Source organism: Podarcis erhardii (assembly GCF_964252035.2).
Source record: "Podarcis erhardii genome assembly, chromosome: 2".
NCBI classification, from domain to species: domain Eukaryota; kingdom Metazoa; phylum Chordata; class Lepidosauria; order Squamata; family Lacertidae; genus Podarcis; species Podarcis erhardii.
This window is the reverse complement of record NC_138498.1, coordinates 52,367,399-52,393,468: the sequence shown is the minus strand read 5'-3', so window position 1 is coordinate 52,393,468 and position 26,070 is coordinate 52,367,399. Positions and strand designations below refer to the sequence as shown.

The 26,070-nt window shown below is 42.4% G+C and overlaps 1 protein-coding gene across 5 annotated transcripts in view; it reads right to left on the bottom strand.

Moving 5' to 3' along the window:
- SH3PXD2B (SH3 and PX domains 2B) overlaps positions 1–26,070 on the bottom strand; it is a 104,043-nt gene that overhangs the window by 9,830 nt on the left and 68,143 nt on the right. For 2 of the 5 annotated variants that reach the window (XM_081852051.1, XM_081852048.1), the window contains exons 6-11: positions 17,728–17,753; positions 15,906–15,941; positions 10,108–10,242; positions 7,481–7,585; positions 3,779–3,896; positions 399–625 (exon numbers count right to left, since the gene is read on the bottom strand). In XM_081852051.1, the coding sequence (XP_081708177.1) occupies positions 399–625; positions 3,779–3,896; positions 7,481–7,585; positions 10,108–10,242; positions 15,906–15,941; positions 17,728–17,753 (647 nt within the window). Of the gene's footprint in view, positions 1–398; positions 626–3,778; positions 3,897–7,480; positions 7,586–10,107; positions 10,269–11,519; positions 12,635–15,905; positions 15,942–17,727; positions 17,754–26,070 lie in introns of those variants that run through there. The other 3 variants (XM_081852050.1, XM_081852052.1, XM_081852049.1) reach the window with 3 other exon arrangements.

Genomic DNA, 26,070 nt, shown 5'->3' with positions numbered 1-26,070 from the left:
GTCTGAGGGGGAAAAGAGCAAGAGGGAAAGAGAGACTGTGTGGGTACATGTATTATAGAGATGGGGTGGGGGGTGGGTAGGTTCTTCACACCCAAACCTACACTAAAATCCTGAACAGCATTCCCCCCTAGATGCATAATGTCCAAACAACTGCCACCAAGTTTGAGATATGCTTCATTGGAATAGCAGCAGAAGTAGAATGCAATACAAACATACACTAGAAAGGATTCCAAAATTTACCGTCAGATTTGCTGAACTGACCTAAATAACCCCAGTTCTACCAATTATAATTCTCAAGAAGCCACAAAACTCAAGAGCCATGAAGACCTTCCTGCACCACACCAGGCTAGCATGTCCTACAAAGAACCCAAAACTATTGTTCATTCTTCCCAACTTACTTCGCCTAAGGTCCACATTTGGCAATGGGCGACCATCAAACCTTCCATCTCTTTGGTTGTTCGGCCCATCCTTGTCTCGGCCTGCCGAGTTCTGCTGCCGGGAGATTCCATCCAGGTCTAGTGCATAGGAGTGGGCGGAAGTGGCAGATCCCAGTTTTGGAGCAAGCATGTCACCACTCCCCTTTTTCAGGTATGATGCTGGGGCCCAGCCCTCCTGACCCTGATACCTGCAGCAATATGAATAGTCAAATTATTTAGACTTCTGTCTCGTTCTTATCACGGCTACAGCCAGCCTGATTCATAGCAGTTCTTGAGAGGCACAAAAAGGGTTCTGAATCAACATTCTGAGAAATCAGACTGATCAATCCAGATCCCCCCCCCCCCATTTCATTCTTCCGTTATCTGAGAGATACACTCTTGAGTATCTTTCAAGACCCCATACCTTCACAATTATGAATGTTTGCTTATTGTTGATTAAACTAATTTATCTCCCATTTTTCCATAGATGCCCAAGGTGGCTGTACCTCATTGGGGGGAAAGGCTATATACTGGCAGTATGCTGTGCTGTAATAACCAGTCTCCAGATGTGGAATGGATTATGGCATACAGGGACAGCAAGACTAATCTGGAACACAGGAGTCTCCAACCCATTATGGGTGCATCACGGGCACAGAGAAAGACCCTCTGATCATTTGTTACCTGAAATGCACTGGACTATTCTAATGTAGTGAGTCCAGAATCCTTTCTGCTTATTTTGAAGCAGCATGACAAATGTCACAGAGTCTAGTGGGCCTGACTAAGGGCCACATCGCATATTGAAAAATTGACAGGTACATGTTTGTAGACCATACATATCAGCTGTGTCCTTCAAATGCAAGGATGAGGGAACCTGTGGTCCTCCAGATGTTGCTAGCCTGCAATTCCCATAATCCTTGACCACTGGCCATGAGGCTGGTGAGAGATGGATGTTAAGAGCATCTGGAGGGGCCAAAGACTGCCCCACCTCTGCTATATTGTGTAGAGGCAAACTGTGTACTCTCACCATGTGGACACCTGGGGCTGGGCGGAATTTTTCAGCCTACACCCCCTTCTGGGAAACCACAGAGCAGCAAATGCGAAATTTGCTGTTTGTACACTAGATTAGTTTTTACACATTCACACATCCCTCTCCATCCAGGCACATTCTAGCCAGGCAAAAAACACACTCAAGGAGGGCACAAAGCAGGACTGGTGAGGGCTGTGTGACCTTGGAAAAACCCTGAGGGCCTCATTTGGCCCCTGGACCTGAGGTTCCCCATCCCTAATGCATACACTGCATATACATAGAGATCTAGGGCCAATCACATTTCTCTGTGGCACATAAACACAATGTAAAAAAGAAGTTATAACAGGAAACAACACTGGGGCATGTGGTAATAACAGGTGCATCTACTTTTCTGTCACATGCAAAGCAGTCTAACTCTTGGTGTTTCCAGTTCTTATACAAAGGTCGCTACTTTTCCAGTGTGCCATTTGTCTTCTTTTCTTACATCAAAACCATTAAAAGAAGAGAAACCCAAAACAAAACAATAGCCCTAAACCTTTACCGTGACTCAGAAACCACATCCACCAAGGACATCTGCCAGAGAGGAGGGACTGGTGCCAGCCACAGGAAAATGCCACCTTAGTGGCCAGAGGCAAAGATGCTAGGATCAGATGACGCCAGCTGCTGCGCCTTTAATAGACTAGAGATTCTTTGAAGCAAATTTCCTCAGTTTAAAATGTCAACACACATTCTTTTTTCCTGGTGTAGTGGTTGCCAATGCTGCAGGTTCATTGGAAGGTTACGGAAATCAAAGCCTGCTTTCTGCTTTACCTCGACACACACTTTGTCAGTGGCAGCCCAGTGTCAAGACTTACAACTAATGTAGCCAGAAGAGACCTCTAGTTGACCAACCAAGGGTTAGAGCATAGTCATCAAGACGTTCTTTTTTTGTGCTTAGTTTGCCCATTATTTCTGCTTTAGTTCTGTTATGGCCCTGATCAATATGGCTGTAGTTGCCTTGTAAACAGGGTGTTGTATTTTTGCCCCATCTGATTAACACATACATTTTCAACCATTTTCTATTGCAAATGTGAACCATATTTTAGCTGTCCCGTTACAAGGCTGGTGGATACAGCAGATTCTCAAGTGGTGAACAAAGCTGTACTAAACACTTCAAAAATCTATAGCCAGAATTTTTTTTTATTAAAGAAAACAAACCAAAAACAAACAGCAGCCTCTTTAGGCAATACAGATGCAAAAATCTGATGGATGGTTGACTTGTTCAACAGCAAACAGAGTGGACAGTTGAGAGAGATGCTTTGATTGAGGAGCAAGAAATATACCAGGCAAAAAGAACAGAAAGATGGGAGACCTCCCCCCTTAATTTAAGGATGCTGGAGGATTTCACTCATCAGTCTGCAGTTTCATTATGTTGGAGTCAGAAATGTAGAAATGGGTCTCTTACGAAAAGTAGGTACTAAAATAACACACTTTTTTTGCATCTAATGAACCAACCTGTGCACCATCCAGCACTTTCAGTTGCAGTCATTGTGACAATCCTGTGTGTGTTGGTTTGGTTTAAAGCAGAGACTGTGTGATAAACACATTTTACCACTAAAAGGAAGTAAGTGCCCTTAACTGTAACAACAACTGCAGCAGCATGCAGTTTAAGCCAATAAAGGAGCATGGTTCAGGGCATTCTCTACAACCTCTTTCCCCAACTCAACCGTTCGAGTACCTTTCCCCCTATGCATTACAGCATCTTTAAAGGCTTTTTTGATAGCTAAAGAACCCACCTCTTTGCACCCACCATTTTGTGATATGAAAATGTAGCTTCAGTGGCACATCATGCCTCGTTACCTTTTGGATAGTTTCCTTCACATGTTTCCGAAACCCACAAATGTGTTGGTGGGACCACCTTATATACCAAAATGTGCCAATGAGATTTTCAGGGTATCTCATTGTCCCGAGGCAATATGCCATCTGTTCATAATGCAAGAAGCAATTCCTTTCAACATTAAAGTATTGCCTCTGTGTCTCCACTCCTCTTCCTCAAAGAGCTTGTGTTATCTAATTTTTATCTCCTAGAAAGAGAGCAGAATGCCACAAAATGCATTCCTCTACATCAGTCATTGCTGGAGCTTTGTGTGTCTTAACCTGATCTCTCCTTCTGTCCCTTCCTGGATGGAAGCTACCCTCTCCTAAGGGTGCTTTGCAAGAGACAGAGATAAGCATCATTGGGTTTTAGTACACAAGACTGCAGTAATAAATAAATAAATAAAAGTAGCTTGCCCCTTATATTCAGGCATGCCTGCCTCCCACTGGTTCGTCTTCATTAACCCCGAATGAAAGGTACCTGATCTTCCACCATCCTTCCAGGTTTTTCTGGATCACCTCCACAACAGCCCCTTTGTCCAGGTTCATTTCATCTTGGTCCCGAGCAGTGTAGGGGTAAATGACCATATACTTCTCCTCTGTTGGGAGCAAAATAGAAGAGAAGAAAACAAAACTTGTTAGAAGTCCGTGTTTGTTTAAGTCTTGCACTCTGAACTGGATTACATGGCTTGGGAAGTTTGGCAATCGGGTGCATCACACACCAGGGTCGAGAGCCTATCCACCTGACACAAGCTTCCAAAAATCTACTCACATAACTTGTAATACCCTCCTGCAAGTCTAATGAACCCTATCAGCCCCTGCCTGGTGCGTGACAACCTCTCTGTTTTTCCAATTGAAGACAGGCAGCTGTAATAGGTGGTCAGTGGAAATGAGGTGGGCTGCGTACACCAGGCTTGTCAGGGGTGGGGTGCTGCACAGGCCTGTTCTAAAAAGAATCTGCTTCTCCATTTGCCCTAAGTGTCCGATACCAAACACCTTAAGCATCAGTTCCGATGTTGTTTCAGCAGCTTTATCTGGGTGCACAAGTGTTCATTTGAGTGCTCCACTCACATGAGCGCTATAACACCAGAGACTCACAGATAGCTTCTCCTGTGCAATTAAAGAGACCATGCTCCTCCCGTGTTATAGCACTCAAGGAACCACACCACTCCAATAAGCAGCTATTTCACAGCTCTTGCAATAACTCCACTGGTTCCAAGATTGTATCCCATTCGTTTCCTCTGTTTCTCCTCGCCTGGGGTCATGCTGCCACTGTCGAGCTCTCTTGTAAAAACAGTGTGCTTACTTGACCTCTGCCCCTGTTATCATGACAACCATTCCCTATCTCTTACATCACAGATAGACAAGGTGGTAGCTTCCAAATGTTGTCGGACTGCAGCAACTCTCCTAATCCCTGACCATTGGATACGCTGGCTAAGCCTGACGGGAGTTGGGAGGCCAAGCACATCGGAAAGGCTACAGGTTAGCTGCCACTGCCTTCCATCCTCCCTAGTACCAGACTGTGGGTAAAGTTATGGGGGAATGCGCATTATGCCAACACCAGAGCCATAAGGCTTGTAACCAATTTCCAGTGACGATCCAAAGGAAAAGGAAGTAACAGCTAGCTAAGACTAGGCGGAAGAACTTGGTATCACTAAAAACATAATCACGACAACTCTACAGAAAGAGAAGCAAGAAATCCAAGCACACACACACCACCTGCATTACTGACAAGTAACAAACAATGCTTTTGTGGCCTGCTTTCCCTATGCACAGCTGCCAAAGTGATGCCAGCTAGTCTGCCTCAGCAAGACTGCCATTGGCATTCAATACTCATCTGCAGCCTCCATTTCTAGAAATGCCTCATGCAGAGCCAGGAATCAGTTTCACAGCTAGTTTAATGATATCTCTGGCAGGAAGAGCTGAAACAACATGCACAGTCCTTTCCACTTACAGAACTGCAGTATATGAGCTCATCCACACTTCAGTTTGAGTTGCCACATTCTCCAGGAAAAGCCACTCTTTACTGCTGATTCGGAGCAGGTTTTTCGTGGACTTATATTTCCTTCCATTCAGTTGCAAAGTGCAGGTTTTCCCGGGGAAGTGGTGGGGCAAGCAGAAAACCACTCAGACCCATGCTTTCTGGGCATGGGACAAGCAAAGTGTGGACAAGCACTTGGTTAGACTAACATAACCTTGAACTGCCAACTTCACGATGAGGTACTTCAGTAGATGTATGTGTCCACTTGAAATGTTTAGCCATAAAATGTGTTCCAAGTGCCTGAGCACACAACCAACATGCTCCACACTGTACTTCCTGACAAATCAGAAGCACATCAGCAGAGCATCAAACAGATGTCATGGCATCAGGATGCAACAGGAATTATAAGGAACACAGCCAAAGCATGAAAATTCTGAGATGTGGCCAATTACATCCAGCAGGTCTGTGCCAGTCTTTGTTTTCCTTCTAGATTTAAGATAAGCTAGAAACACTGTGCAAGAAGCAAATATCTGAGTCAACTAAGGGCAACCAGACAAGACATTAAATGTATCTTCATATTTAACATGCTAGTGTGTGCTTATTAATTGCATCAGCCAGACGTGTTTGTGTGTGTGTGTGTGTGTGTGTGTGTGTGTGTGTGTGTGTGATAATTTATAGGCTCACAGCAGTTATGGAGGGAGAATTTAAACTTTGCACGCACATATCCTTGCAGTCTTGAGGAAATTCCTCTTTTGAAAGGTGGTATTTGCTTTGGGAGAGAAATGTCTCCTAGAACAAATACTGGCTTCTGAGATTTTCCTTAAGACCATAACAGGGGAAACAAAGAAAAAAATTCTCTCACCATGCCAGCTGTGAGCCCAGTAATTATCAGCCCACCCAATGCAATTTGCATTTTTTAGCACTTGCAAGTTGAATGTAAAGGAGCATTTAACATCCTCTCTAGTCTGGCACAGAAGAGCAGAACTCCTAAATCATGAGGCATTGACACAGTAAGTACCAGAAGCAGGAGAAAGAGGGGTGGGTGGGGGTTTAACATATATGACCAGCAATGCACACAAGGAAATACAAAGGGTGGATTCCCAGTGAATAAGTAATATATTACATGCAACAACGCATGCAAACACCACAATGGGCAGCACATGCAGAAACGGGAAGTAGACAAATGTCCAAAGCACAAATGGAGGTCAATAAAAGCAATCTCCACAGCATCCACCTTGACCCCATCCACTGGTGTACAAGTCCCCAAGAGTCCGACGGCGGCCCACGTGCCTGGGAAGAGACCAGTATCTCCATGGGACTGGGAGGAGCATGTTGGGGAAGCAGGAGAGGGACAAAACAGGGTGTAAGGAGGCAGCTCTTCACTCCTTGGAAGTATCAGCCTTGTTTAATAGAGCAGACAATTCCACAACCAGACAATGCACCTTGATCCCTCCATAGCTCATATGAAAGACTTGGATGCTTTGCTTAACAAAGGCGTCATATTAAAAATGAGAAGTATCTGCACCTTCTAAAAAAGGAAGGAACGAAGAAATCACAACAAACTCAAGAAGTTTCTCAAAAAGCGTTGTGCACTTTTGACACTTTAGACCTGTTTTGTTGATGTCTGTCTCTGCATTTCCCATTCCATCACAAGAAGCCACCATGGGGAGGACCTAGTAAAAATGTCCCAGGAGCACCTGCTGTTGCCGCATTGTTGAAAATAAGTGCATGTGAACTTGAGCAGAAAGGGGAAGAGAAACCACCGTGGAGTCCATGTAAACCACTTGGGACTTTCCAGTGTGGACAGCCATAGCAAATATTACTCATGTGCAATGCAATAGGATAACAGCAGCTGTCATAAAAAAAAATAACCCAACAAAGCACCCATTTAGGGGTCTTAATTCAGAATGTGTGCTCTTCATATCAAAGGCTGGTGTGGCTTGTGGCTCAAAGCTGGAGGAAAAGTTGGATACTGAAGGCTGGGAAAGGCTCAAGTGAGCTCATTAGCACCACCTTCTCTGTCAGTGATATCCAGTTCATGGGAGCTTGCTAGAGAGGAGAGATACTAGGACTTTTTAAAATGCAAACCAAACTGGAGTTTTTGCTCCCTGGACAACAGCCTGAAAAATTTAGCTGGACTAGAGCAGTCCAAATAAAAAACCCAGGAATTATTGGGGACCTTCTCTTAAGCCATTTTCTCACCTTCTTCAGGTTGCATTGAAAATTCATCCTGGGCTCCATCCTGAACTTCTAAGCACGTAGCTGGGACCCATCCTTGTTCATCTGATGTGCTCACAAACCACCAGCCTAAAGGGAAAGGAAAATAGCATTAGCTGAAAAGCCACATTAAGTTCTCACTTTGGAACTGAATCCATTCCATCCATTCCAGCTGTGGAGAAACAGCTGGGTGGGACAAGAGAAGGAGAACACTTTCTCAGTGGCTGGACCAAGATAATGTATTACCTTACACTGTGAAGTGCAATTGTCTCCCTCCTTCATGGCTTTCCACTAGTTACTGAATATCTTTTTAATCTGTCAACGTTCTATTTCACGAAGCAATGATTTTTTTTTTAAAAAAGAACTTACTATTTTGGAAATGTTTTCATAAAATTGTACTTTCATCTGTTGTAAGATCCTGGAATTCTGTGTTTACACTAAAATACATGTTCTAACCCACAAATAAATAAAACCAACCTCCAAGGAATTGGCTCTTCTTTTATTTTAGGCTATGGGAGAAAACGTTCTCAGAGTTATCACATCTCAGCTGCTCCCACACTACAGACACTTAATTTTTAGAAGGTCACACAGTGTTTGAATATTTTTTTATTAAAATGATCACATATTTTAAAATCATTGACATAATCATAGCTATACCCTATACTGCTTCCCAATCGCAAACGTTACATCAAATTGGCAGGATGTCCTTAAACGCGAAATCACTTGGTCTATATAAAAAGAGCTCAGTTCTTCTGGAAAGTCTCCAATAAGCTTATAAAGTTTTATGTCACCTGCTAGAAAGTAGATCAGCACTGGAAGAGCCTTCAGAAAGGGGAGAAGGGATATTCTTTAGCCTGTCAGGAGCAGGGGAGATTGGCATTATTTTGCCTCCTCCACAATATTGTCTTCAGGTAGTAGTTTTTGTTATATGAAAATGGAAGCCATTTGTTTTCAGGGGTGAAGAGACACCATCTTAACCTGCTGCTGATTCTGGAGAGTAAAACAGTCAACAACCCTCTCAACTAGGTCCTAGACAGCAGCCCATAATGTTCCACAGAACCCAATGGAAGCTGCAGAGAAACAAGCAAGACTGTGTTTGCATAGCTCTGCCTTAAGACTTTCTTAGTCGCACTAAGCATAAGACAATGTTTGGGGAGAATGACAGAACGTTGGGAGTTGACTTTTACACATAGATAATTTTATTTCTTTATCATTCTCTTTATGTTGTTGAGCTCGGACAATAAACCCAGCTTAATTAATACAGTAATTCAATTTATTGTGCACTTGTCTTTTTATGTGAATTCAGAATTCATTAAAAAAACCCTATTCTGAATGGTAACACAAGGTATTCAGGGAATAACTATGAAATGATTTGACCTCTATATGACATTGAAGCAAATCAAGATGGTAATTTATAGAAAGCTATTCAATAAGAGAATAATGTGAAGTTTAAAATTATCCATAAAAATTCAGCACAGTGTGCTTTGAAACAGCAACAACGTTGGTGTCACTGCTTCACAATGGATGGCTGGTGGATAGAAATTGAGCAGCAAGTAATTTGCTTCATTGTGCTGAAAAAAACAAATCGCCTACTAGTATAATCCTGTAGTAGAAGTTTCTCTGTTGTCAAAATGCAAGTCCAAAGCTATTTTTCAAGGCGACTTCTTATTTTACTTAAATAAGGAAGGCAAAAGTATTGTATATATTATTTCCTTGGGTGGGGAAAGAAAGACATTAATTTAATTCTAAGCATAGCTCCTTCTACAATGGGTCATGTTACTAAATAAACTAAGATAATTGTAAGAAGGTGAGCACATTACTTTCCCATCAAAAAAGCTGGACTGGCAACTAAGAATGGCATGGTCCTTTTATTAATGTAATATGGCGACTCTGAAATGGGAGCTTTGTGCCTGTGTAACTTGTTGCCAAGGACAATACCACCTAAAGCATATAGCTGAGTGATTTGTGTATCAGAGGCTGCAATAGAAGCCCTTAAACCTTGGCATTTATTGCATGTAGATGTTAGTCATCACAAGCTGATACATGCATGACCCTCCTATATAGATAGATGCCAGCCTGCTTAAATGTCCCATCCACCTCCACAAAACAGGCACTGGGCTTCAGATCTCATTTGAAACCTACAAGGAACAGGAGATCCTGTTTACAAGCTCTTTTCATAGAATCATTGAATTGTAGATTTGGAACCCCGAGGGTCATCTAGTCCAACCCCTTGCAAAGCAGGAATCTCAGCTAGATTGCATATGACGGGTAAAGGTAAAAGGAAGGATGCAGGTGGCGCTGTGGTCTAAACCACTGAGCCTCTTGGGCTTGCTGATTGGAAGGTCGGCATTTCAAATATGCACGACGGGGTGAGCTCCCGTTGCTCTGTCCCAGCTTCTGCTAACTTAGCAGTTTGAAAGCACACCAGTGCAAGTAGATAAATAGGTACCACTGCAGCGGGAAGGTAAACAGCGTTTCCACCTAACAATTATTTTGTCCAGTACACTTTTTACCAGTTTCTCTGCAAGAATATAAAGGGGGGCTTTGTCAAAAGCTTTACTGAAATCTCAAGGCATGTATCTAATTTAAAGCTTCCACTGAGCTCTCCTTACCAGATTCATTCTTCTCAATTATGTCCACCACTTGGCCAGCACACAAGCTAATCTCAGAGCTTTCTTGCTTCTGGTAATCTGCCACCACCACATACTGCTCCAGGACCATGGGATCTGCAGATGCCAAATCTCCACCTGTGTCATAGGGAACAAGACAAACACTTGGTCTCCACATGTGCCACAGACTATAATGTGCTTTTCTCGTGACAACACCTTAAGAGCCCAATGTGAGCTTTAAGAGGCTAGGTCAGGGGTCTGCAACCTTTAAGACAAAAAGAGCCACTTGGACCCGTTTCCAAAGAAAAAAACAACTGGGAGCCGCAAAACTAACGCACGCACCGCCCCCATGCGACGTCACAGCCAGTACAGCGCCCACCACAGTGCGCCTCCTCCCCTCGCTAGTATCCGCCCCGGAGCCGTGGCAAAGGTGTAAAAGAGCCACATGTGGCTCTGGAGCCGCGGGTTGCAGACCCCTGGGCAAGGTGATGGAGAGATGGAAACAGGTGACAACTGAGATTGGTGCGGATAGGTCCTTCTTGATACTTGATACCATTGTCGCATACTCTGAGCTATAGAAGCAATTACTTTACCAAAGATACCATCCCCCCCCCCCACCCTATGAATGTCTAGTAAACTTAAAATGTGATGGCACCAGGCATCTCTGGGGAAAGCATTCCATAAACAGGGAGCTGCCACTGAGAAGACTCATTCTCATGCCACCACCCTCCACATCCTCCCTCAGAGGAGAGCATAGAGATGGGTATCAGATGCCCATGTTGATTCATATGAGAAGTGGTCCTTGCGATATTTGGGTACAAACAGCACAATACTTTATAGACCAAAACCAGCACTTTGAATTGGAAACTAATTGGTAGCCAATGTAGTCACATCAGGGCATGCAAGGAAAGTGACTGGGTATTGTAGTCAAAATAAGATGTAGGAAGAATTACTTTGAGAGCAGAGTCCTGAGCAAAGTCTTCGGCAAAAATTCCACTAACTCAAAACTTTGTAGGATTAGGCTACAGTATATGGTTTTTGGGGCAAAAATCTGATTACGCTAATAAACTTGCAAGACCTCACTCTTAACTTGGTTGTTAAAAAATGATGAAATGTTTAAGAAGGAGGGTGGTAATTCAAAAGCCTTTTTCAAATCTATGTTGCAATTAGGATATTTCCAATTAAGCACAGCTAGCCTATCTAGAGAGCTTAATTTCAACTGGTGGTGGTGGTGGTGGTGAAATCTATATTCATTGGAAGGGAGAATAACTCTCCCCTTACATTAGGGTATTGCATGGCTCTTTGCCAAAGATGACTATCTGGAGTCATTTCCTGTGGTCACTCCATCTGGCCCAGCAAGAACTCAAGCTTTGTACTTCCGGAGGATGTGGTTTTGGGCTACAAGGACCACAGACCTCAAGAATTCAGCTGCTCTTTGCAGTTTAACACATGGCTCTTCCTTTGTATTCCAGATCATCATCCTGGCTGCTGTTTATAGGGCAGATGCAGAGGAGATAAAGGAAAGGAAAAGAAACGAAAAAAGGAAAACCTGTAAGGCCCAGAAAATGTTTTCAGCTTATCCATGCAAAGAAAGAAGCTACGGGAAAATAAACTCTTTAAGAAATCTGTGGTTTGCTTAAAAATAAAACAAATAAATTCAGAGCCACTAAGGGGCAGCAGTGTTTACTCACAAAGATAAATGTATCCGAAACCGAATGTTAGAGAGAGAGAGAGAGAGAGAGAGAGAGAGAGAGAGAGAGAGAGAAGTGCAACGAAACATGCTCCCTTAGAGGACCATTTCTTATGGCCATCAAACCCTTCTGTTTCTGTGCAATGTCACATGCACCAAGGAGGAACTTTAATCCCATACACTCTAAGTAACAGCCCAATTTTATGCATGTTTCCTTAGAAGTAAATCCCACTGAGTTCAAGGGGACTTGCTCTCTCATAAAAGTACCCAAGACTGCAGTCTCAGGGGCAATGCTATTCTTGACTGCAAAGACCATAAGTCACTTTTGCTTTTAACATGTTCCAGCGCCATTCCTTTCACCTATGAAATATTTCTGTTCAGAAGACACGAAGTAAACTGATCACACACTGATTCTTGTTCTTATGTGTTTTATTTTACACCACATTTACTATCTGGTTAACCTACATGCACGCAAATTCTTTTTTAAGTTTGACGCCCCATCTTAACAGCAAAGGGGGAAAACATTTAATTAGATGGTGCTTGATGGTGGGAGAGTTAGAAATCACTTTTTCTTCTAAACCTTTGATCTCTTTTCATAGTTTGGGTGCATTTCCTATATAACTTGTCCACTTGTCCTCTTAACAAATAATGTTTTGCTGATAAAGGGGAGCTGCAAAAGTTTCTTCCCCCCTCTATACTTTAGGCCAGTGATGGCCAAACTTGGCCCTCCAGCTGTTTTGGGACTACAACTCCCATCATCCCTAGCTAACAGGACCAGTGGTCAGGGATGATGGGAATTGTAGTCCCAAAACAGCTGGAGGGCCAAGTTTGGCCATTACTGCTTTAGGCAAAAGAACCAAGCTCACATGTCCTTTCACACAAAAATCCTTTCCTGACCCCCCCCCCAAGCAACCAAGGTGAAAGGGACGTGGGTGGCGCTGTGGGTTAAACCACAGAGCCTAGGACCGGCTGATCAGAAGGTCGGTGGTTCGAATCCCCGCGATGGGGTGAGCTCCCATTGCTCGGTCCCAGCTCCTGCCAACCTAGCAGTTCGAAGGCACATCAAAGTGCAAGTAGATAAATAGGTACCACTCTGGTGGGAAGGTGAATGGCATTTCCGTGCGCTGTTCTGGTTCACCAGAAGCGGCTTAGTCATGCTGGCCACATGACCTGGAAGCTGTACGCCGGCTCCCTCAGTCAATAAAGCGAGATGAGCGCCGCAACCCCAGAGACGACCACAACTGGACCTAATGGTCAGGGGTCCCTTTACTCTTTACCTTTAATCTAGGTGAAAGTTTCTCAGTTGTTACTACTGTAAAGCAACTGGGAGTGTGAAACCTTGCAGTTCTACAGTAAGTCACTCAAAGACCTGCATGCAAATCCCAATCAAGTTCTGGACTTATGACCCAGAACCCTGATACTTCTTTGGCTTGTAGATTTAAAGGCAACACTTAAAAGGTATCATTTAGAAAGCCAAGACTTCCATAATTAGTTCCCACTTGCACCTTCATCACAGAGGAAATTTGAGGCGAGTATTTAAAAACCCACGTTGATTGAAGCAGAGCTTTCCCATGGAACACTTTTTATTGGTTCTCTGGGCTCCTGAAGATAGCTAAGCACTCTCATGTAATAAAAGCCGGACAATCAGAAAAACCAGAGAGCCCAAAGCCCTCAGAAGTTTCTGAAATGACCTAAAGGGGGCCTCAACCATTTCAAGGGTTAAAGAAAACTGAGCAACAGGAATCCTGGAGGGCAGTGAAAATAGTCAATACTCAAATGAGGGCAACAAAGCTAGTTTTAGCAAAATGGACTGGTTTGACTGGAGAAAACAGACGGGAAACTCCACAATGAAAACTGCAGCAGAGAAAGACATGGCAGCCTTGCACAGCCAAAGGATCAAAGGATTTTGGCAAGGTTGTAGCAGCTTTTAGTTTATTGGATTCTAAGCTTGCCAAACAATTCAATTTCTAGGAAAGTCAGTTTTGTATGAGACTTGAAAAAAGAACAGGCCCACTGTAAGGAATAAAAGGGCATTTTCTACTATGTTAGATCCAAACCAACTTCCCTCAACATTCCAGGTGAGCAATGCAAAGCCCTACTTAGTACTAATTAAAGCTCCCAAAACAGTGAAGTGTATTGGAATATGTTGTCATGAAGAAACAAATATAACTTTGAGAAAATAATGCACTGTAGGACTGTAGGTCCCATCTCCTGTCTGAGGCGAACTACCCTCTGACTAGACCCAAGCACAGAGTGACTTGGCCATAGTAGGAAAACAACCACAGGATGAAGAGAAAGGAACCCTTTTCCGGACCCCAACCCCCCTATATAATTACTCATAGTGTTCTTGGGCTATTTGCAGCTTCAACAGGCACCTCTGGCACCTCCAAACTACCTATTAAAACAGCAACACAATGCAGTAAACAGCACTGAGCGGAAAAAGTGAGGATTATTTTCAGCAGTTCCCTCTCAGGACAATTATTCTCAACCACTAAGCTGTGAGGCTGCGTTAACAGAAAAAGTGGCCATCTTGGGGCAAACATGAGCTCTTAAAAGTAGCACTCCTTTTTTTAACCTCCTGAGAGAAGGTAACAGGAGCCAGGATTGCCGTTTGATCACAATTCACAACAGATGGGACTTTCATATCACCCAACAACCTCAGTGATGACAGATCACACTTATGGTTGGAAATCACCAAAGGATTAGATACCAAGCAATGAACATGCCTGTGTGAAGTAGACTCAATGTGACCAAGAAACAAATGGATTCTATGAACAAATATTGGACTTGAGAATGCTATATAGATCTGTGAATTGGTGACCTGTCACCAGAAGAGACATACATACAACATATTTTGCTCTGCAAGAACCTCATGACTGAGGCATGATTACAGCTAGAGAATGGATCTACTTAAAATTGCAAATCTAGGTTTTGAGCTTCCTCACATTAGCCTTGTTTGTAAGATTGCCTGTTAAGTCATGGATCCAGACCAATTTCTCATCTACTCCAAAGACAACAACAAAGTTATAGGCCACTTAAGATTCCTTAATATGCTCAGTTATTTGATCTCATGCTCCGCAGAAGGCCGAGCTGTAGGCTGGGCAAAAATTTATGCCCTCTTTTGACTTCTGAAACCAGCTTTGATCCCCCCTCACACAAACACTCACACATCCTTTCATACCCAAAGAATGAGACAAGTTATGAATGATCATAGAATCCTATGAGGCTTCCACTGCAGCTCATATTTATTGATAAGCTTTGCCAGACTGTGGAGATGTACTTTAACTCCTGTTGATCAATACATAATCACCTGACACGTCCATTTAGGCCAAGTGGGCTGCCAAGAACAACTACCCAGCAGAACAAGATTTTAAAAACAGCCTTCCAATTACTTACAAAGAGCTTTAAAAAATAAAAATAAATTAATAGCCACCCTAGTACATGCATACTAGCTAAATTAAGGACAAGTATATATGCACAATGAGCTGGATGGGTGAGTGTGGAATTGTCACTTAAAATTTAGATGCCAACACAACCTTTCACAACTAAGCACCTAAACTTTCCCTTCAAAGCGGCAAATCTAGACAGAATTTTGCAAGATTCCAGATTCCATTAAAAAGAGGGCAAAGGGTAGGATTGACACATCTTTTAAATATCAGTATTTGCATCTAAATGTTGATCAATGGCAATTTGCATATATTTAAATGAACATGGAAATGTGCAAAAGCTGTTCATTTGTGTCAGATGCGGCAATGCTGCCAATCACTCAACAATTCCAGTTTCCCCCTGCCATTAAAGCCACAGTGTAATTTATTCCCATCTATCACCCAAACCTTGAAACCACCACCAGCAAAGCAGTAGAGTTGCCACGTAGCGGGCTGCAAACCATCCTAGTTGGGTTTCATTTGCTTATCCTCAGTGCTATTCAATGGAGATTTTTTTAATGAACATCCCCTACCCACCCCAGCACTCCCCTACCCAACGGGAAGCAGCAACCTGACAAAGCAGTGGCAAGAGAGAGGAGCCTAGACTGCCCAAGAGGAACAGCACGTGTTGCCCAGCAGGGAGGAAACGTGAAAGCAAGGCCCAAGCAACAAGCTGCTGTTACTACCTCTCAGAAGGAAAGAAGCCGTTCTCTGGATAAGTCCTGATGGAGGAACAAAAATGGTGGAGAAAGGCAATGAGGACACAAAAAAGAATATAAATATACAGATGCAAAAGTAATGAAAGATTAACAACCGTGTGTTGTCTCCATTTGTCAAGATGAGGCAAGATAATCATAATAATGAACTCCTACTGCAAGTGCAGATCTTCATGTGGTCAAAAGGCACCACACAGATACAGATACAGATACAGATACAGACACACGCACACAGCAATCTGGGGAGAACTCGAAGTAAAAACCAAGAACAAACTTGAGCAAGCAGTAATCCTTTGGCAGATCACAGCAACATAGAATATGTGCCCAATCTTCTTGAGCGACATGTGACTACCTGAATAGGCTCCAATATAGGCTCCAATATCTCTACCTTCCTTTAATGTTGTGTGTGGGTGTATTTATAAACTAGAATATGCTCCATGGGATTAAGTTACTCAGGTTTGCAGAAACAAACTGACCGGTATTTCTGCACTGGGAATAAATAAACTTATTATAAAGTTCATTGTGTTTTCATGCCGGCAAAATTCAAAAGTACATAGTACTCCACTAAGGAAGCTGAAAGAAGCAGGCAGGTGTTTAGTTGCCCTGCAGGGTGGGGTTCCTGGTTTGGTGGTGTTTGGGAGTGCAATCAGCTAGCACTGAGTTTCAGAGCCAATGCAGAAGGATTTACATGTTCAAGCACAAACTGCTACTGGCAAGCAGGTGTGTGTGTGATTGTTACGCTCTTTTGACTAAAACGGAAGGATGAAGGATGAATCCATCGTAGATTATTGTTGGGAATACTGCCCTTGGAGGTCCTCTGTTTGCCGCAATCAGCTCCAGGCACCAAACAGCAAGCAGAAAAGGAAATTGGTCTTCTTTGACAAATGCAATAATGAATACAAAAGAAAACAGAACAGCTCAGAACAAAGCCTCCTGCTGATGTTTACAACGATGCCTGCCCAAGTTTCGGCTCAAAGCATTTTCTGAGCTCAAAGGAAGAGCCTTCTAAGAACACGTTTCATACATCTTGCTTCTAAACAGGTTACTATTTTTCCCTTTCTTTCATTTCTACTGTGCAAACTCTGTAGCCTCTCCTATTATTCACTGCCTACCTCAACCATCATTCAGCATACAGGCAAACTATATGTAGTGTAAACTGCAACTAGACTAGGTGTTGCAGTGAAAGATGGCAGACATGCACAGACAGGAGTCATAATCAGCTGTGCTGGGGAACAAGGTGGGAGTGACACAGCAGCACAGAATATAGCTGCTCCAAATGCCAAGTTAGTAAACAAGACTACTGATCACTCCTACTGACAGCTATTAGCATATAATTGTTCATCACATGTGCACTACACTTCAAGTGCCATGTTTAACCTGCCTTCATTGACCAAAGCCAACCGCAAAAATGGACAACGACATTTTGGCTAAACTGCAATCCTAGCTATAAACAGAACAGATGGTTACTGTGCCAATCTGCTCTCATACACTGCTACCCTGTAGAACAGGGTGGGGAACCTTTTAGGCTTCCTGGACCAGATCTGTAATGGGATCACCCTCACAGAAGTAGAAACAAAAGAGAGGGTGACAGAAGGACAAAAGTCAAAGAGAAACAGCACTTCCGTGACAGATTCGTCCAATCTCTTCCACCTCATCAAAGAGAAGTAGTATAATACAGGTGGCCTGTGGAAGCACGTGGTTCAGTCCAGCTGTCAATTGGTCACTGGGTGTGGTCAATTCCATTAGCTTTATAAAAGATCAAGAAAGGGAATAAAACAAGTATTTGCCTTACCAGATCTCTTTTTTCCAATTGGTTCCCTGAGAAAGAGAAAATAAACTTGATTAACAAGACAACGTAACAAACCCCGTCTATATGGCTGTACATAAGTTGTTGGCATAAAGAAGAGTCCAAACTTTGGATAGTTCTTGGTCCAGAATCTGCAACTGTATTTATTTTTCTTTTATACCACTTTACATTTTGAGAAATCCATAAGCTGTTTACACATCTCAACTATACATGATATAAATTGCACGTTAAAGTTGCTGCTAATGGTTTATTTATTTTTTATAAATTGTTTCATAAAATAAACACACCACTTGTTTGTAAATAGAAACCTCAAAACAGTTCCTGCAAATACAGTGTCTGTCCCTGAATCACCCCTTTGTTCCAAGAAATGAAAGCTGTGACAAAGATACCAGCCTTTTACCCAGCCAACATGTGCTTTTAATTTGACAAACGTGCAGCACTGACCCAATGCAGGGTTTGAAGGCAGACTCACAACACCAGCTAAAATGATAGCTGTCAACTAAGCTTTTCCCTCCTTTTAACATAAACTTCTCAGTAAAAGCCTAACTGCATACACTTGATAGAGAGGCCTCATATTGATCTGGCCGATCTAGCCATGACAGCTATTTCACACCAGCTGCTATGTAGTGGTTGCAATTCCCATACAAGATTCTTGGGACCACAAAAACAGCTCTAAGAACATGTAGCGCATTAAGATCAATCTTTCATTTTGTTACTATAGGGAGATTTACCTCCTGGTAAAAACCACCTGAAAGCGAGCCATGTAAGATGGTTTATTATATACCTGGTATCAACAGAACTGTGTCTAATGAAAAGTTTCCTTTCATTAGACTCATTTCATAGACTAGGCACCCCCAATCTTCGGCCTTCCAGATGTTTTGGACTACAATTCCCATCATCCCTGAACACTAGTCCTGCTAGCTAGGGATCATGGGAGTTGTAGGCCAAAACATCTGGAGGGCTGCAGGTTGGGGGTGCCTGTCATAAACTCATAGAATGGTAGAGGTGGAAGAGACCCAACACATCATCTAGTCCAACCACATGCAATGCAGGAATCACATTTGTGTAGTGCTAAACCAGGTTTAGCATTAAATTTAAACACGGGCAATGCATCTGCACCAAATCACAGAAAACATTTTTCTTATGCAAAATTATGTTAAGAGCACTGAAAACTGTGACCGTTCACAGGATGTGCTGCAGACTGCATTCCTCTTTCCAGGGATGCCAGCAACAGACTCTGGCGAGAAACAGCTGGCGCTCTCATAGCCTTAGAAACCAGACATAGGGGCCAAAGAGCAACTCAATAAAACATATGGATTCAAGTAAATTTCCTGGGTCTGAGGATTCTCCAATACAGACAGCAGCTCAGACAAGATGTAATAATGCTCAACCACAGCTTGATCAGCAAACATGATAGGAAAGGCAGAAGCCTAAAGGATAACTAGCCAATCATATGGAATCCACAGTATTACATACACAAGCAGGCATGAGCCTGGTTCCTAGGCATGTGAGCAAACTAAGGTTTACACAGTTTGTCATTTCGCCAGAATCTGGCCATGTACGTTTGCTGAGAACCAGAAAAGTAGGGGTGGTGGTAGTATGGGGTGTAGACGTCAGAGGCTCAGGCTTGCTTGTACACATAACACCAAATCAGTTTGGCATTACATCTAAACCCCATCAGAATCTCATGAAGCAGACAATCAGCAGAGGGGCAATAATAATCAAGACAGTATCAGCCTTAAGCATTTTCTTTACTTCTTGGGCACCAGGGGAGACAGAGATTCCAATGGGGACCCAACTGGGTTCTTCCTGTCTAGCATACAACTGCAGTGCCTTGAAAACGGTTGCTTTTCTTTCTTGTCTGCTAAATGTATTAACACATCACTTCCCATCTCTTTTCTGCTATGCTTCATGTCTGGATGAGGAGGGGGAAGGGAGCCTGCACTTTTATTTTCTTGCCAGGACCTTCTCAGGTTGACCAGATACACCTCTGAGAGCAGTAACTCAAGACAAGACAGGAAACTGCAGTCAGCTTGCAGCAACCTGCAGCTTCCTCCCCTCTGCCTATCACCCCACTCTGCAACAGGAGAAAACAATGTGGCATTGGCCCATAAACATACCTCTTAGAAAGGCTAACAAGTGAAAGAACATGGGGATGTTACATGTTTTAGGTCACAGTTCTGTTTTCCCAGTGGCGGAGGGGGATACTAATCAATCGGCCCTAAAATAATTACAGAACCCAGTCATTACCAAAAATGAGGACAATCTTGAAACAAAACCAGTGTTTGTCTTTGCATCTCATTCTAAGAAAAACAAGATCAACAAAGTGAATGCTCAAAACAGAAGGCAAGTCTTCATTTTTTCTCACCAAGCATGAGTACTAATGGGAGACTTTCAACACTTGCTCTGTACAGAAATCCTGGTACCATCTTTGGGCCTCTAGGAACAAACCCTAGGATGTTTAGAGAACAATTCTCATTAAAAAGGTGATGTCTTCCATAACAGGACACAAAACATCTGCAATCAAATTGAGCACTCAGAAACAATCTCTAGCACAATCTGTCTCATGAAGTTATTTCTGTGCAAAATATATACAGCCTGAGAAATAGGCTTAAAATTTTAATATAAAATATAAATTGTAGTCCATATTGTACCACTTCCAAAATGACGGAAGGTATTTGATATTGCTCATCACCAGCTTCAAATGTAGCACATGGAAGGGTCAATTTAAATTTGATGGCTGGGGATTACACAGAGGCCACTTAAAAATGGGTGCTTCAAGTTTCTGGAGTAGTATTTAGAAGTCTCTTATCCTGTGCCAAGATGTAGCTATGGCGCCCTGAAGAGAGGCTGCATATGCATGGGTGAGTGTGTGGTCATAATCTTTTACAGTTACACAAAGCACCGTAGAGAGAAAAATGAGTTTTGGCAACTTTCACACCAGCACCATCACATTTAAAACTGATCCTAAGTAAAATCCTCTTAATTGAAACTGATGCAAAAAATAGAGTTTGACCAGAAAGCTCACATCAGCTGAACTCTTTTTCTGACCCATCTTTCCTCCTGGCTCCCTTGCTTTGATTTACTGACAGTGCTGCAGGATGGCTGCAGGAAGCAATCAGTTACTACAAATACCGTTTCAGCCTTCACCTAGCTATGTGTCTCTAAGTATGCTATACAATAGCAAATTCATTCTATGAAATATGGCTCTTTTTATAGTCAAAATGACACCATTTGTGCACAAGAGGAAGCATTAGACTCAGCAGACTTTTCTTTGAGGAAGGAGGGAGCTTACAAAAAATCTGAAGGGGGGACCCTGCAAAACAGCCACCAGTAAGGACTGAGCCTGGCTCAGCAGGCAAATAAGGTCAGCTGACTCTGTGTATGTGTTTGTGTGTTTATTATTTATTTTAAAAATCTATACTCCCACTTTTCACCATCTAGGGCTCAAAATGTCTTATAATTATAAAAATAAACAAGCACAGGTGTAAACATTGGTATTCCACAGAATCAGGGAAGGCAAGCACAAAAGCCACGCTGGAGTGGTTCAAACATACACATAGAGGCAGCCTTGAAGAAAGATGGCAGAAAGAGGATTTTAAAACTGTATTGCTGACCTTCAAGGAATAGTCCAAAGGATTAGGCCAAAGGAATCTGAGAGTTTTAGATTGCTACCTTAATCAAAGCGTGGCTACTACTACATCCAGTTTTTCTAGGGCAGAAACTAAATAAAGATTACGTCAAGGAAAGTGGTTAAAGAACAAGCTAAGGCTTAAATCAGGTATGAAGGAGAATAACTCAGTCCTTTGAAGAGAGTTCATGAAAGATGTTGACAGTGTGAAGCAGCTGTGAAAAAGGCAAATTCCATGTTGGAACACTATGTCCCATTCTGGTCGCCTTGCCTCAAAAAGGATATTGTACAGCTGGAGAGGTTGAGAAAAGGGCAACCAAAAATGTTCAAGGAGATGGAGCAACTCCCCTATGTGAAAACACTGTAGAATTTGAGGCTTTTTAGTTTAGAGAAAAGGTGAGTAAAAGGAAACATGACAGAAATGTACACAACTATGTACAGTGTGAAGAAAATGGATAGGGAGAAGTTTTGCTCCCTCTTTCGTAATATTAGAATGCAAGGCCATCCAACGCAGCTGAATGCTGGAAGATTCAGGACATACAAAAGAAGGCACTTCTTCACGCAGTGCAGAGTTAACTATGGAATTCGCTCTTCCCACAAGACTTAGTGATGGCCACCAGCTTGGATAGCTTTAACAAAGGGACGAGACAAATTAATTCACTGTGTATCTTTTGAGTTTAAATTCTGTGGATGTTTGAAATTCTGAACATCCATTCCAGAGGTAAGGCTCTGATGCTGTATAATCAAAGTGCAGGCTTCACACACAGTCCCCAGAGGCCTCCTATTGAGTGATCCTGCAGATCTATAGATAAGGCACCAAAAATTAGATAAGCCACTAGAAATGTTTGTCAAGCACATTCCACCACAGATCTGTAGCTGCAGACAAAAACCTTGCATCTCCTTCTCCCTGCCATGGTGTAACTCACAGTGTATTATATTTATAGTGTTCCTTTTAAGAGGAATGGCTCTGCCCTCGTTAACATTACTGGAACACAGATGACAAGGATGTACACAGGTCTCTAAGACAAGTTACTGGAAAGAACAAGAAGCTAGCAAAGAGCGTAATCTGTCCTGTCTGTTGCTTCTCTCTGGTAGAGTACAGCAGATTGTTCTTAATAGCCACTTAGGAGTCTGTGCATGGAAAGCTCAAGGCTCTCAGCATGAGAACTGTTAGCAGCTAAATCCCTTGACTCAGCAATGGCTTTTTTGTCGCACACATCAGACTTTCACAGCTTCACTGCTGCGCTCCTTTATGCCACTAGTGGGGAGAAGGGGAAGGCTATTTCAACTTGAGAAAAGGAAAGAATACAAAGAGGCTTTCAGTTCCTGCATGTCCTGGGACTTTCACAGATCCATCCAAGCAGCCTTACTGCATTCCTAAACCAGTAAGTTTCAACGGTGGTTACTAGATGCCCAGTCTTGCCTTCCCACTTTGTCCATGCAACCTTGGACCCAATTAGATGAGACCAGTCCTAAGCAACATGGCTAATGGCAAAGGATGATGAGAGCTGGAGTCCACTGTCATCAGGAGTCCCGTGGGTTCCCCATCCATGCTCTAGCCCACAAAGGCTTACACAACTATAAATATGTTTGCCTAAAGTACTAACTGGAGCCTTTTTTTACTTTTCTTTTTTTGAACAACAGTCTTTGACTAGGTTCACAGGTTATACCAAGCCAAACCATGGTTTGGCACTAATGCACAAGCATATAAGTTCTTGGAGAGAAGAGGTCTGTTCTTGATTTACAGCCCATGGTTTGTCTAGAGAAGACAAACCATGGTTTAGCTCCAAGTAGGACAGCAGCAGCACACACAGTGCAGAACTGCAGGGCCAGCTGTGATCTTCTGTCCAGGAACATGTGCATTCCTGCTAAGCAATGGTTTTGACTTAGTGATATGTGAACACTGAGCCTGTACATGTAATCCTCTGGAACTAATGTAATTGGAAACTTTAATGAAATCAGGCTACAATCCTGAATGCATAAATGAAGCAGGAAGAATAATCTGTTAGGTGGAGGAGTTTTTAATATGAACAAACCATTATCAGAAAGATTGCTATATTTGGCTTTCAACATGATAATGTGTGCTTCACCTCACCACATATTTGCTACTTTATGATAAGGCATCTTCCTTTTACTGCAAGACCTGGCTCCAATTCAAGGTCCCATAGAAAGTGTTTATCTCGCCCATGAGTTATGACATCCGACCAAGCCCCAGATGCAGCACTACAATTCACCTAATTGTGGGTTTCATCGTGTGATTGGTAGGTTTGCAGCATATCAAGTGGTGCAGCACTGGGAGAACTGTTCATACCAGTCCCTCCAGAGGAGAGAGTCAAGGACTTTTATTAATTAACATTTTGAATTGTAGCTAATAAATATCCACCGAGTATTCCAGCTGGGCCATGAAACACAACAGAGATGTCCTTGAGACACAACAGCAGCTTGCTGCTGGCAGCCGAGAGGAATCTATTAAGCCACTCAGAACGGCAAGTCCTCTCTTTCTTATTATCCTTCTAGCAAAAGGCCAAAGGAAACAGCAAAGGGCTCACTCCATTCAGAGAATCACTACACAAGGATGCATAAATTAAGCCTCACTCTGATTTAATTATCAGGCACAAGAACACAAATATTGTTGTTTATTATATTTATCCATCCTAGCTGCTCAGATGTATAAAAGATTTATCTGTGAATGTGTGACAAGAGGTTTCTGTGAGTACCAATTAGCTTATCTTAAATTTAAGATTATTATTACAGCAAGAGGATAAGAAGACAAAGAAGGAAGTACAATTACCTCTCCCCCCCCCCCCGCAAAAAAAAATGTGCCTAAGTTTGTAATTCAGGCAACATTTTCCATTCCATCTATAAAGGTGAACAGCTTTTCTCCAAATAAGCAAAAAGGACATTTTCTTTTAAAAATCGACTTATTCAAACTACCACAAGTGCCCCCCCCCCGCAACTTTTGCAAAAGAACTATTCAATTTCTACTTCATTGTAATTCAGCTTCCTGGTCAATTTCAGAAGAAATTCCACATAGGAGACATTGAATGGGCTTTGAAGTGTTTCAATAAGGAGGACTATTTGGAGGGTTTTCTGTTGAAGGGAGAGGTGGTCTTGGTTTCCCCCACACAAGGACATTCGGAGTTGCAGCAGCACCTCTGAATATTGGACTTGTAGATTTTTTGCATATTATTAGTATTAAAATGGAATGAATAAAACAGCATATAGTAAGGCAGGTCATATGGAATCAAAGAGAAGGTTAATGCAGGAAGGTTCAAAGATCCAGTCCCCAAATATGAGTAGGTAGACAGATGTCAGAAAACTGTAAAGGAAGGAACAACTTGGGCTAGTGCAAGTATTTATCTGCATGTGGGATCTAAAAGAAATTGCACATACAGTAGAGAAATCTAGCACATACAAACTCCATGGTCAGAAGCAAGACTGCATACACTCGAGACTTGGTCTTGTTCGTGCAGTAAAAATGAAGTCTGGGCAGGCTCTGAACAAATGCCTCTTCAAAATCTAACCCCTTCTGTCTACAGTATAGAGCACTGAGGTTCTATAAAGGTCTTAACAAAAGCCCCCAGCATACATCCACTTTCAGAATGATGAAGAAGCTATGCATGATGCAGGCCTGTCTTCAACTTACGTCTTTCATTGCATTAGTTGATGAATTAGCAAAGGGACATAGGGTTAATGGGCAAAGACATCTTAAATGCAGGAAGGATGGAAACACAGGCTGACAGCATGTTATTAGTTAATGGGTACTTGCACCAATCTAATCAACTAACTGGCAGTCATAAAAGAAACTATGACAAGCCAAGATGTCAAGAGAAATCAAAGAGGAAAAGCAATAACAATATGCGCCCAAAGGCAAATGGAAACATAAAGCCTGCCTGTATTGAAAGAGAACAACCCTTTGCCACCAACTTGGGTGCTGAAAGACTCCATGTTCTAACACAGATAAGGACAGAACTCTCTCTTCTCATTCCTCCGAAATACACATTTCTCCATGTCAACTTGCACAATCTATATCTTTGCATAATTAAGTGCTCTAGTGTCATACAAAGACAGAAATGAGATAGTGGTTGGTGTCTTATGCTCTGAATCCTCAACAAAAGTGCTTCTGGCCTCAAGCAGCTCATAGTCACAAGACCATGTTGCATCATGCAGGGAAAAAAGAGAGAGATTGCTGATGTTCCTTGTTTTGGGTGGAAAACAAACATGTGGTTACTGTTTGTCAGAATAAATTGCTCAAGAAACTGGCAACAGGAAAACAGATTTTGCTTGGGGTTGCTCCTAAATTTTAGAAAACCACTACAGGCTGTTAGGCAACCTCCATTGCTCTGGGTGGAGAAAGGCATCTCTGACAGCTTACTGTGCATTTCTGTAAAGTTACAGTATATGGTTGTGTGTAATTAAGTCCTATCAGGTGAAATAAGTCACATCAGCCATATGGCTCTACTCTGAGTATGACTCAGATGGATATATCCTATGATGTTTACTATCCGACTATGAAAGTTCAAAGGCCGGTGATACTGAACAGAACAGATACGGATAATCCTTTGTATGCCTGTAAAAATCAGTTTTCTTTATTCTTAGCAGCTAAAATTATCTAGTGTATGATGTATGATGTATTCTATTCTGTATTTTATTTTGTTGTAAACCAGTTGAATCTAGGATTATAGGTGATTCACAAA